Raw genomic sequence first — 12,759 nt, 5'->3', positions numbered from 1 at the left:
AGTCCCTGGGGGCTCTGGGCTTGTCATCTTCCCGACACTCTTTTGCGCTGGGCTGTTTATTAGTGAGACGGCTAACACAGACGACGGAGGGAGGCCAACTAGAGCACCGGCTTTGTTCAGGGACTGCGTCTTCTGGATGCTGCCCTGCAGTCAGATTTCAGACTTCTCGGCAATTCTGGTTTCAATCCTCCCTGGGCATAGATCTTTCTTAAAGGCAAAATGGCATGCTAGAAACAGTGGATTTAAAATTAGACGTACCTAGGTTCAAATGTTCGTTCCCCTGCTTACATTGCCATCCTGGACACATCGCTTAAGCCCTTTGAGTCTGACTTTTCACACCTGTGAAATGGGGATGGAAACAGTGGTTTTACAGGGGCCCCTGGGTGGCTCAGTCGGTTGAACGTCCGACTTCGGCTCCGGCCACGATCTCGCGGCTCATGAGTTCGAGCCCCGCATCGGGCTCTGTGCTGACAGCTCACAGCCTGGAGCCTGCTTCCGATTCTGTGTCTCCCTCGCTCTCTGCCCCTCCCCCACTCGTGCGCTGTCTCTCTCTTTCAAAAAGAAATAAAGGTTAAAAAAAATTTTTTTTTAACAAGAACCACCCAGTGGTTTTACAGAGTTGGATTGGTCAGCAGGGCTACGTGGGACTTGGCTGAGAGGTGGTCAGCTGCCTGCCTCTCTTGCTAGGCCACTCTTTGGGGCCAGCAGGGCCAGGAGCGGGAAGCTACCGAATCGTCTTCCTGTCTGAGGGCTCGTTTGCCTTGTCGTCTCGTTCCAGCAACTTTAATAAGGCAACAATCCATCTGAGCCACGTCTTCTCAGCGTCCTGCAAAGGGCAGGGAGTCATGCCTGCTGTCTGTCCTTTTGCCGGCTGTGGGGGCCTTTCTTGTTCTCTGTTCCTTTGAGGGATACCTGCTTCTCCCCAAACCACTCTCAGCGGCTTCACGCGAATGAGGTCACAGCAGGCCAGCTATCGCTGGTGCAGAGCAGGGCCGGGACCAGTCATAACTGTACCAGCTTTTGGAGTGGCTTTCCTTTCCCCTCCCTTCCCTCCACGTCAGCCTCAGCTCCCCCTTGGAGAGCGTGGACTTTAGTCAAGACTGGCCTCTCCTGAAGCACCTGCAGTGCCACTATGACTCGGAGAGAAATGCTTTCAGCAGCTCTGGTCCAGCCGTCAGTGTCAGCGAAACGGGGGCTGCTCTCCCAAGCGGGTGCCTGAACTGCTGTGCCTCCCGTAGACGTCCAGAATTCCCTCGGATCTTGAGTATCCCGGCACATACCCCATCACTGTCCCATCACACCCTCACGGTCTTGCTTACTCGTCACGGGGAGAAAAAAGGAAAAAGATCGCTCTGAAACTAGACGGAAACAACCTGACTTCTTTGGGTACTAAAAATGACCCATGCTGAATCATTAATTAACTAGGCCGATCAATAATGCCATGCTTTTAAAATAAGACTGATTTAAAAACTGGCGATCCAATAGTGGGTGTAAAAGATGCTTATTGAGCATTTATGATGTAACAGGCATTGTCCTAAGCACTTGACGGATGCCCCCTGCTCTGTAAAGTGTGTAGGCTCTGAAATCAGATGGTCTCCATTGGCATTTTGGCTTTGACATGGAGTTGCCATATGACCTCGGGTCACTTATGGTTTCACCCCTCCGGACCCCAGTGTCCCCATCAGGTTCTCTGTGGAGGCTGTCTTTCCTTGGGGTCCTTACCTGACTGGCTCATTCTCATCATTAGAAAAACTGTCCCCCTTTGGGGCGCCTGGGTGGCGCAGTCGGTTGAGCGTCCGACTTCAGCCAGGTCACGATCTCGCGGTCCGTGAGTTCGAGCCCCGCGTCAGGCTCTGGGCCGACGGCTCGGAGCCTGGAGCCTGTTTCCGATTCTGCGTCTCCCTCTCTCTCTGCCCCTCCCCTGTTCATGCTCTATCTCTCTCTGTCCCAAAAATAAATAAAAAACGTTGAAAAAAAAAAAATTAAAAAAAAAAAAAAAAAAAAGAAAAACTGTCCCCCTGATCACTCCCCACCCACCGTTGTTGTGGGGCCCCACTCCCCACCCACCGTTGTTTCCACTGTGTTACCCAGCTTACTTCTCTCAGAGCACTATTGTCTTTAGCCAAAACACATGTTTGTTAAGAGCACCTTTTAGCCTAGGCTTGACTTCCGGGTGCTGGGGACACAATGGCGAACTACAGGTACCCCCATGGGGCTTGCATTATCCCATTTTACTTTATTTTGTTTTGTTTCATTTTTTTGTGAGCTCTACGCCCAATGTGGGGCTTGAACTCATGACCCTGAGAGCAAGAGTCCCGTCTTCCTCCAACTGAGCCAGCCAGGTGCCCCGGAGCGTGCATTTTAGCAGGGAGACAGATAAATAGGCGGGCAGATAATAAATAAACAAGTAATAATCTAAATCTTCAAAATTCCTTGTTCACTGCCTGGCTCCCTTAAGAAGATGATTAGCCCCTTGAGGGCAAGTTCACCCGTGTCTTGATAGCTCCTGAATCGCCAGTGCCTCTCATTGTGTTTAGTCCATCATGTACTTCGACAAAGCGAAGTAAAAAAGTAAAGGGTGCGATTTCGAAGAGAAGGAGTAGATAATCCATGCTAAAGCTGTTAGCATGCCCGGAGCACCGTAAACACTTAGTAAAGTATCAGCTGTTTTCCCATTAGATTCCAAAGCTGTGTTCTTAACCCACTTTACCACGTCGTGTCTATGATAATTCTAACAGTGGTCACATTATCGTTACAGAATTACACACAACAGCGTACAACTTGCTAAATGCTACAGCATGCCATCGCCTGTCTAGGTATGTTCAAATAGTATCTGATTTAATTATAACCTCACAATAATCCTAATAGACCTGGAAATGGAGGGTGAGGTGGCCCGTGATGGCCAAGTGAAGAAATTTAAGTTTCGTCACACAGGCCGTAGGGAGCACTGTCGTTTTTAAGCAGAGGAATACAAAGAACCAGAATTATGGACCCTGGGAAGATTAGTTTGGTTCTGGGCTAGACAGAAAAGAGAGGAGTCTGGACCTGGTTAGGACCTTTGGCAGTTGCCAAAGCCAGGTGGTGGATAAAGGAGGCCTGGTTTGGGGAGTGGAGACGGTAACAGAAGGAAGAGGGCAAACGTGGTGGGTGGGGTTACTTGGCCCGGGTAGAGGCAGACAGGCAGGTGTCAGACCAGGTGTCGCAGGTGTCAAACCTGTGAGGTTTCAAGCTTTAGGGGATGCTCTCCTGATAGACCCGGCACACTACAGAGCCTGGACTCATTTGTCATTGGTGACCAATTCTCCCACGCCACCCCAGGGGTGAAAGTTTCAGAGAGGCCAGAGAAATTCACATCCCTCTTTAACATTCCTAACACCCACAGCAGAGTCTTCATAATCCAGCATCACCACTGTGTCACAGGGCAGCTGGTGCACTGGCCCAGCAGCACTGCTGTGGGAATCTTCCCCACCCCACCCTCCTCACCCTCCTGTGTGCCCACGAGGCTGATCGGATGCCCTATACGCACCAACTCTCTTGCCTCTGGCTTTTGGTTTGTGGGGGGACCGGCAGGAGACTGGAGGCTGAACACCTCTGGCTCCTTCCCTGTGGGGCCCTGCCAGGCTGGGTCCCAAGACCAAAGGTATCAGCTCTTGTAGGACAGCCCCCTCCGCGCAGCCGGCCCTCCCTGTCTCTAGGGCTCCCGTGACAGCTCAGGCTCAGCCTCTTGCCTCTTCAGCCTAGAGATGTGACGCCTGGGGTGCACGCTACCCCTCTACGCTCTGCTCACCGCTTTGTAAATGGACCTCCCTTTTTGAATTACCCTCATCTGGGCTTTCTGTTTCCTTCCGGCAGGCTTCTGATATACGTTGTTTCTTCACAGCCTCCATGTGTTCATTTCCCCTCTAAGGCCTCACCTTTGAGGCAGCAAAAAAAAAAAAAAAAAAAATCTGTTCTCTCTTTCTCACCGCCCCCCCCCCCACCCAAGGATTCTGCGCAGTATGTCCACTCTTGCGGGGTCCCCTTCTGCATACTATTCTCCCGTTATTGTGGGAGTTTTCTCCTAGTGAACTCTACCCAACTCAGGACTCGACAAAGGACGTCGGTTCAGATTTATCTTTTCTTTCCCGTAAGACAAAATTACTGGCTTTTGGTTGGGTTTGTGTAGCTAAAACCCTGTCCCAATAGTTAATTAATTCTTAAGAGTAGATCGGTCCTGTGTTCAGTGCATAGTGTTCTCGGTCCTTTAAAACAACATCATTGGGGAGGCTCCAAAGACACGGCCTTTCTACTGAAATCTATGCATCTCTGTGCTGGTTATCCTCTGTTTGCCCCTTCAGATGCATTTGTTTTGCTCTTCTCCAACACTGGGCTCCCCTTCCGGCTGGATTCCAGGCAGGTTTGGCCAGTGAAAGTTACGAGCATGACACCACATGCTAGGAAGAGAGAGAGGTCAGGGTATTTGTTCCCTCTCCGCCTCTGCCAGGATATCGGGTGGCCCTTCTCCCGTGGTTGTGGGTCTTTGGGCTCTGCAAACAGCCCCTACATATTGTCCCTTCAGCCCTAGGGTGGCATCCGTTTCTCAGGTAGTGCTAGTACCCGGATGCTTTGCTATTCCTTCCTGTCCCCTTACCCCTGTCCATGCCTCTGTGCATAGTTCCTGCATTAAACTCTCATCCGTTTCCAATGGGGGTGTGCCATCTACTGGGACCTTGACGGGCAACACATACCTTTTAATGTCATTCAGAGACTGGATGGCTGGAGTGCCACCTATCATTCTGGGTTTGGTCTAAAGCAGATGTCACCGTTGTAATCCTAACCCTCTAAATCCCAGCTATTCCTTCAAGCTCATCAAAAATCACATAAAATTTCTATCGGTGTCATTTCCCCAAATAAAGTCTGGACTCCAGGACTCACCTAAATTCAGAATCCTAAATTCTCAGACAGACACCTCTCTGACTACAGGATTCTAAAGGAGCTCTCCTTGGAGACACAGCAAGCAAAGGCTTTTCTCCAGGTCTTGACCTCACCCCTCTCTCGTTTCATCCTCTAGTGAGCTGAGCGCCTCCACAGAGGGGCCAGTGTTGCCCTCTAGCCTATGAGTGCAGCTAAAAGCAGGCCAGGTGGTCTGTGTCCCCCAAGGCTCACACTCAAGGCTGGGGAAAGACTGGGGGTGACTCTCGAAACCAAGAGTTTTCCATGTTTGTTCAACATCCATTCAGGGGCGTATGAGTTGGGAGTGACTAGGTATGTTTTTAAAACAATTGTCTACCTTGAGGTGATTGAGATCACCTTATTTATATTTTTCACTTATGTTAAAAAAGAGAGAGACATGTGTGAAGGCCTGAGTTAATTCGCTCCTATGGATGGGTGGGTGCCGGGGGCAGCTGCTCAGCTGGCCTGTCAGTTCATTTGGTCTCTTCATCCCTGACCTTGGCTTTCTAAGTGTTTATCCTCAAATCACAAGATTATTCAAGGTAAGGGGCGCCTGGATGGCTCAGTAGGTTAAGCGTCCGACTTCAGCTCAGGTTACGATCTCACAGCTCGTGGGTTCGGGCCCTGCATCAGGCTCTGTGCTGACGGCTCAGAGCCTGGAGCCTGCTTCGGATTCTGTGTCTCCCTCTCTCTCTCTGCCCTCTCCTGCTCACACTCTGTCTTTCTCTCTTTCAAAAATAAATAAACTTTTTTTAAAAAAGTAAAAAACAAAAATCCAAAAAACCCCACAAAAGCCACAAACAAACAACCAAGATTATTCAAGGTAAGAAGATCAGAAAAGGAAAACACAGCTGTTGTCTCAGGGACATTCTCATTGCTCCCTCCAGAAGACTAACCTCCCAGTTTATTGTGCTTGTGCCAGAAACTTCCCCATAGGAGTGAGATGTGCATACCCTAAAATGGGCCACAACTAGTCTTCTTGCTGGGGGCCATTTTGAAAGTTTACTTATTTTGAGAGAGAGAGAGAGTGGGGAATAAGAAGAGAGAGAGAGAGAGCGTGAGTCAGGGCTTGAACCTACGAACCATAAGATCATGACCTGAGCCAAAACCAAGAGTTGGCTGCTCAGCCAACTGAGCCTTCCAGGGGTGCCTTGCTGGGGGCATATTGAGATGATGTCGTTTCATATGATGAGAATGTTCTATCAGGCTCTGGAAACCAGGGACCAAGGCTCACTGAAATTCAGTGAGCAAAGGGAGAAGGAAAGGGCCAAATGGGACAAAAACTGAGCAGTGTTTTTTCCCAAGGCCTCTTTCTTCCTCTCAGTCAGAGAGAAAAGGCCCATCATCAGATGCCGCTGAACTGTAGCCTGAAGGATTAAAGGGAAGGCAAGCGAGTTAAGTCAATTGCTTCGACGGCAACTACGTGCAGTTCTGAGTTTGAGCTCACATCTGCTCCCTTCTGCCTTAGTGTTTTTATCTTTGTGCCCATTGACATGTTTGATGCTTGAGTAATAATCCACACAGTAAGGTTACATAATCTCCGCATCCCATGAATCTCAGTTAAAAACAAAACTGGTCACATGATTAGCGATCACCTACTATTCATCCCGTTGGTGGGTTCCTTGCCACTCCTCTTCCTTCTCATTAATCATCCTATTGCCAACTGCATCTCCTGAAGTGGATTTTTGCATTGGTCCAGACATCCTGGAGCCCTGCATGGCACATGCCTATCTTCAAATCTTGCAAATTGCAGCAAGTTGAAAGGAACTGTAGAAACCAACCCACCAATGCTTGTCATAAGGGGCTCAAAACATGTCTGCTGGATTCAGGAACCCAACCTGTGTCCGGGAAGGCAGACGTGCCTCCGGGAATAAAGGGTAGAGAATTCTCACTGACCTAGCTCATTCAAAGTGCAGGAAGGATCCAGTGGGCTGTCCACTGGATTGTCCAACCATCCTCCAAGGAATGAAAAGTAAGGGTGACAACGAGATTTCATAAAACCCTGTCTCCATCTCCTTGCCTTGGGCTTCTTTTCTTCCCACCCCCCGCCCTGTGGTTTGCTTTTGTTTCCCTGCTGTTCCAGAGCGACCCCCTCTCCACCTGTATCTCTGACCGCAATAAAACCCAGTCTCGGTCTAATTCACGGTTACTCTCAAGGGTCCTCCTCGTGTCTTCCCACTACGTTGTATCATAGGTGAAATACTTGATTACTGTTTTAATGTGATGACAGTGCTGTTGTCTGGAGGCACAGCGTTATGGAAGGAGGTGAGGCTGGCTCGTGATAACCTGCCTCTGTCTTTTAAGGTGGGTTCAAATGAGCTGAAAGTGACCGGAGGGAAGGGGAAATGTTTGACAACATACCACTTTAATGGAGATCCAAAGCACTGAAAAGGAACAACCAGAACTCAGCTTTGTCAGGAGAGGGGAGACTTGCCACAGGAGACATTTCCTGGGTCTCGTTACAGAACCACAAACAGAACCACGTCCTGCATTCAGTCCTCCCACGGACGTAAGCCGAAGTCTCTGGCAAGCTCTGGTTCCATCACGAGCTCACCTCGCCAGTAGGTGACGGACACTGTCAAATACACGAGGGAAGCGTCAAAGCTCAAGAGGACGCCAGGCAACAGAAAATGGTGTCCGGTGGCCTAGCATGCAGACCGCACGCCGACGGCTCTCCTCCTCCCCTCTATCGCACCTCTGGGGCCCTGCTGCCTGGTACCTCTCTTTTAGGCTCTGCCCCTCAGGACGATCCCTTCCACATCCCTGTCCCTTGGCGGGTGGTGGCAATGTGTGTCCTGATCCCTGTGCTAAGCCGCGAGGCTTCTTGCCATGTTCTCAGTCTCCCAGGTCCGCCTGGCCCAGCTTAATCCTCCCTCCTTCTCTGCAGCTTAGTCCTGGTTTCTTCCTGCCGACGTCTCCAGGCAGCGATGATGGCTTCGTCGTCCATTTCTTTCTCTTCCTCTCCGTCCATGCTTCTCCGATACTGGGACCGCCGCCCCGAAGCAAACCTCCCTTCTTCTCTGCTTTCCATCCTCTCTTTCTCTCCCTCCTCCTCAGACCTCATGAAGCTCTGGGTGAATTTCCTCTTGGCTCCGAATTCAGAAAAGTCTGAGTTGGACGACTCTTCCACGTCTTCCCAGTCCCTGGGCCTGGCCCAGTTCCGACGCCGTGGTTCCGGGGACTCTTCCCCTTCCGAGGGCTCAGGGGTCCGGCGGAAGAAGTAGGGCTCCGGGCTCTCCTCCCGGGAGCTCGAGGTCTCGCTGAACATCGACCGGGAGAATCTGTGCATCTCTCTGCCCTCCCGGGTAGAGGAGGAAGAGATCCGTGAGGTGCTCCTTACGGAGTTGCCGCTGGCCTCATGGTAGGAGGACGTGTCCTGTTCCTCCGACTGCGATTTGGAGAACTTGTAGCTGGAGGACTTGGACTCCGTCTCCCGGAGCAGGGAAGATCTGGTGTACTTCCCCCTGGAGCTTCCAGACCAGTCGCTCTGGGGAGGAGACTTTTCCTCTGTCCTGAGGCCACTGAGCCACTTAGCGATACTGCCGTCCGTGTCTTTGCCGACGCTGCTAGCGCTTCCACGGCGATCAGGGCCAGCCAGGGAGGAGGACGTGTCTGTCTCGGGTTTTTGGGAATTGCTGCGGGAAGAGTACCGGAAGCTCCCTATGGCACTGTCAGTGTCCTCGTCCCTGTCACCCCCACCCTCCTCCTCATCTTCCTTGACCTTCTTCTTCTTGAAGAGGGAGCTCCGTTTGTGGTCGGAGGCCAGCTTCTCTAGCTTGTACTCGGACATCTTCTCCCTCAGCCCCATTTGTATCTCCCTCTCCTTCCGGCCAAGCTCCTTCAGGTCGACGTCGTCAGCAAAGAGGCTGTAGACGGGCTTGCTGGTCCCCCTGACTTTGCTCCCAAGACCTTCGGCCCTCGAGCCCGGCGCTGTGCGGGAGGACAGCAGGGACTGCGAGTCGGGGCCGGGTCCCGGCTGGCCCCGGGGCAGCAGGCAGGCGCCCAGGGAGGAGCTGCCGTGTCCGCTGAGCAGGGACACCTGGTCATCCCCCAGGCAGCTGGCCTCCGGCGCCGCCTTCGCGCTCAACACGGACGGCGGGCGGGACAACAGCAGCACCTCGTTTTGCTTCTGGGCGAGAGTTTCGCTGACCACGCTGGCAATCCAGTTCTGAATGCTGGCGATGGAAATGGTGTCTCCAGGCCCCGCGGGCAGGTCAGGCGGTGCGGGGCCAGGGGCAGAGGCCGGGCGTCCGCCTCTGTTGCTTCCGGCCTGAGAGGGGCGGGAGCCGTGGCTCTGGGTGCTGAGCACCGATGCCGCGTCCTCCCCGGCACTGACCGAAGGGGCCGCCGACCAGAAGGCGGACAGGGGGATGCTCCTGCCCGCCGCCGAGCTGTCTGCCTCCCAGCTTCCCAGGGACTGGCTCTCCTCCAACGTCTGCCTGCTCCTCTCCAGCAGCTCCAGCCTCCGCTGCCTCTTCTTGGCCGAGGCAGCGTCCTCGCCCTTGCTGAGCTCCACTACCTCCTCCCTGTTCTCGCCGCCCACCTTCTTCTGGTGTTTCAGCTTCCAGGCCTGGTAGGCCGTCAGGTCGACGTCGGAGAGACGCCTCTCGCCCTCCGCCTCCTCCGCCCCTGGCTCGGTGCTGCCGTCCCCGGCCCCCAGCTCTTTCTTGTGGAATCCGAACTGGATTCTCTTGATCTTCCACCTTTCCAGGGCGGTGAGCTTGTCCTTGTTCCTGCTGCAGAAGTTGGAGAACGAGCTGGCCTCGGAGGACACGCTCTCCTCGTCGTCCTCTCGCACCCTGCCCCCCGCCTCGGAGCCTGCGTCCGCCGCCTCCCGCTGGCTCCTGGAGTGATACTCCCGGGAGGCTTCCCTCTCGATCTCCAGCAGCCTCTGGTTCCACACGTCCCAGGTGCTCTCGGTGGACACGGAGTCCGAGCGGCGCCTGCCCCCTCGCTTCTGGCCGCTCGTCTCCAGCTGCTGCTCCAGGACCCGAACGTCGCGACTGCGGACGCTCGCCGAAGTGCTGCTCTCGCTCAGGGTGTGCCTGCGTCGCCTCGTCACGAAGCCTTCGGCGTCGCCTGCCTCCACCTCTGCCTCCTCTCTACCCCACCTCTGATGCCCCTCCGCCTGGTACCTCTCATTTCGGCTCTGCCACTCCCGGATCATCCTGTCCACGTCCTCGTCTTCAGGCTCCCCGCCATCCTGGCCGGAGGCCGAGCGCCCGCCGTGTCCCCCCGGGGGGGCCTTGGCTGTGGGGAGGCCCCGCGCCTTCCTCCACTCCTCATACAGCTTCTCCTCCTCGTCGTCGTCAATGAGGGTGAGGGGCTTGGAGGCCTGGCTGGCCTTCCCCAGGGAGGAGCCGCTCAGGTGGCTGGGGGTGTCGTCCTCCTCCTCCACCGTGAGGGCGCCCACCCTGGCCCTGCTGCTGCTCCCCACGTCCTCGCCCTCCTCAGCCTCACCCGTCCCCCCTTCCTGGCCGGAGTCTTCTTCTCTCTCCTCCATCAGCTTCTCATTGAGCTCCCGGAGCTGCTTCAGGAAGCCGTCGTTGGGGTAGATGGCCCGCTTCTGACGCACAGTCATCAGGGCCTCCAGGATGGCCATGTTGTGGAAAATCATCAGGTAGGCCACCACCAGCACTGCTGACCGGCTGATGCCCATCTCGCTGCTGACCAGGACTTTCCCTGAAAGAAACCACAAGAGATACTAATGTAACCACAGTGGCTGCCTTATGGTTTTGTTTTGTTTTTTAAAGCACTGTTAAAAAGAACTGTTCAGATGTGCTGGATTTAATACATTTGCTTGCCCCCAGCATTCATCTGCGCTCAAGTCCCGTGAGGGACGAGCATCGCTGCCCCAGATCACAGATGTCTGAGAGGGCAGGGAGGCCGCCTGCACTCGTGTAAGCGTTTTCTGCACTGTCTGAACACGGGCAGAGAGAAGGAGGGAAAGGGAACTAGCCAGCATCCCCGCTTTTGAAACACTGGAGTGTACGACTACTTTCTTCTGGCCAAGCCGAGCATCGGAGGGAGGAGAAATAAAAGAGTTGGGGTGGGGGGCGCCTGGGTGGTTCCGTCAGTTAAGCGTCTGACTCTTGATTTCGGCTCAGGTCATGATGGGCTCTGTGCTGATGGCGAGGAAGCAGCTTGGGATTCTCTCTCTCCCTCTCTCTGTGCCCCTCCCCGTGCATGCTCTCGCATGCGCTCTCTGTCTCTCAAAATAAATAAATAACATTAAAAAAAAAGGGTAGGGGAAGTGGGGAGAAAGTAGAAAAGAAATGCAGCTAAGGTGAAGAATCACAGACACATGGAGTCTCAGCGTGGGAAAGCACCACAGACATAACAGACACTTGAGAATTCCCTTTACAGAATCCCTGAGGCTGGGTCATTCATCATCCAGTGGAGACTGGATCCTTCTGTGACAGGGAGCTCAGTATCCTGCGTACACACACACACACACACCCTTCACTCCATATTTAGATCAATCTACTCTTTTGAAACTTCTTTCACATGTTAGGGCAAAGTATACCTTTCTGTAATGGGCACCCAGGTCAATAAGGAACACATCTATATGAACAGGGGCTTTCATACAAAAACTACTTAAGAAGATCACTATCATATTCTTCATTAATTTTTTTCTTTTCCTGGCGATTCTAGGTTTTTCAGTCATTATTCAGACACCTTTTCGTGTCCCATTACTATACTAACCAACCTTGCAAATGAAACTTTATCACTTTTTTTCTTAAGAGTCTGTGTCAGGATGGAGCAGATAGGGGCACCTGGGTGGCTCAGTCGGTTAAGAGTCCGACTTCGGCTCAGGTCACGATCTCCCAGTTCGTGGGTTCGAGCCCCGCGTTGGGCTCTGTGTTGACAGCTCCGAGCCTGGAGCCTGCTTCAGATTCTGTCTCCCTCTCTCTGCCCCTCTTCTACTCGTGCTCTGTTTCTCTCTCTCTCTCTCTCTCTCTCAAAAATAAACATTAAAAAAAGAAAAAAGGATGTAGCACATGTATTTCAGGTTTGGACTGGCCCACACAGAGCAGAGTGGGCCTCTCTCCACTCTCATTCTGGGCATCGAGCCTTCACGGATGCCATTTAAGCTTGCAGTGTGCATGGCTATGTCCCCAAATGAACTCAGATTATTTTATATCAACTGAAACCTGTAAAGCTTTTTTTAAAAAACTTTTTTTGTAGCATTCTTAAAACATAAGGCTAACTTTACAAATTCCTATTCGTGTATTTGGTAGATATAACCGGTTCTTATAAGCTAACCAAAACTTTTACCAAGTCTTGACCCTAGCATTCAATAGATCAATTATCCCCTAGCCTCACTTTCTGCTTTGTATCCTTCATAAACGTGACAAACACGCCTTCTGTGCCTTTATTCTAATGGCTGTTTACAGTGCAGCCTGGAGCCACTGGAGACTTCCTTCCAGGCTGTCATCAATCTATTTGCCAGCAGTCTTTGGGGATGTTTGTCCAGTCGGTGAAGAGTACTAGCTAACGATATAGGATGGGCAGGGGGATGACTTTTATTAGTACGTCTTTGCATCAGTTAAGACCGTATCTGTCACACAGGAGGTGGGAGACCAAGGCAAGACTAAAAGGGACCTGAGGCCCAGTGATGCTGAAAGGCATTATTGCCAAAGGCCAGCAGTCACTAGAGGGAGGCAGGTGGGCAGAATCAGAGCTGCTTAAGGTGCATCTACAGATTCACTCTCTCATCTCCTCCCACCCCAGCTCCAGGCTCAGCTGTCTCTCGCCAAGGACCTCCCTTTATTTTTTTTATTTTATTTAAGAAAAACTTTTAAGGGGCTCCTGGGTGGCGCAGTC

General features: G+C 52.6%; 1 protein-coding gene across 4 annotated transcripts in view; it reads right to left on the bottom strand.

The window, feature by feature from the left end:
* Nucleotides 1-7,278: 7,278 nt before the first annotated feature.
* The window catches only part of STYXL2 (serine/threonine/tyrosine interacting like 2), a 31,343-nt gene continuing 25,862 nt past the window's right edge, over nt 7,279-12,759 (bottom strand). For all 4 annotated transcript variants that reach the window (XM_058702434.1, XM_058702435.1, XM_058702437.1 and 1 more), the window contains one exon: nt 7,279-10,614. In XM_058702434.1, the coding sequence (XP_058558417.1) occupies nt 7,796-10,614 (2,819 nt within the window). In that variant the 3' untranslated portion in view covers nt 7,279-7,795. The remainder of the gene's footprint in view (nt 10,615-12,759) is intronic.

This window comes from Neofelis nebulosa, chromosome 15, assembly GCF_028018385.1.
Source record: "Neofelis nebulosa isolate mNeoNeb1 chromosome 15, mNeoNeb1.pri, whole genome shotgun sequence".
Lineage (NCBI taxonomy): Eukaryota > Metazoa > Chordata > Mammalia > Carnivora > Felidae > Neofelis > Neofelis nebulosa.
This window is presented reverse-complemented; position numbering and strand designations above follow the sequence as displayed.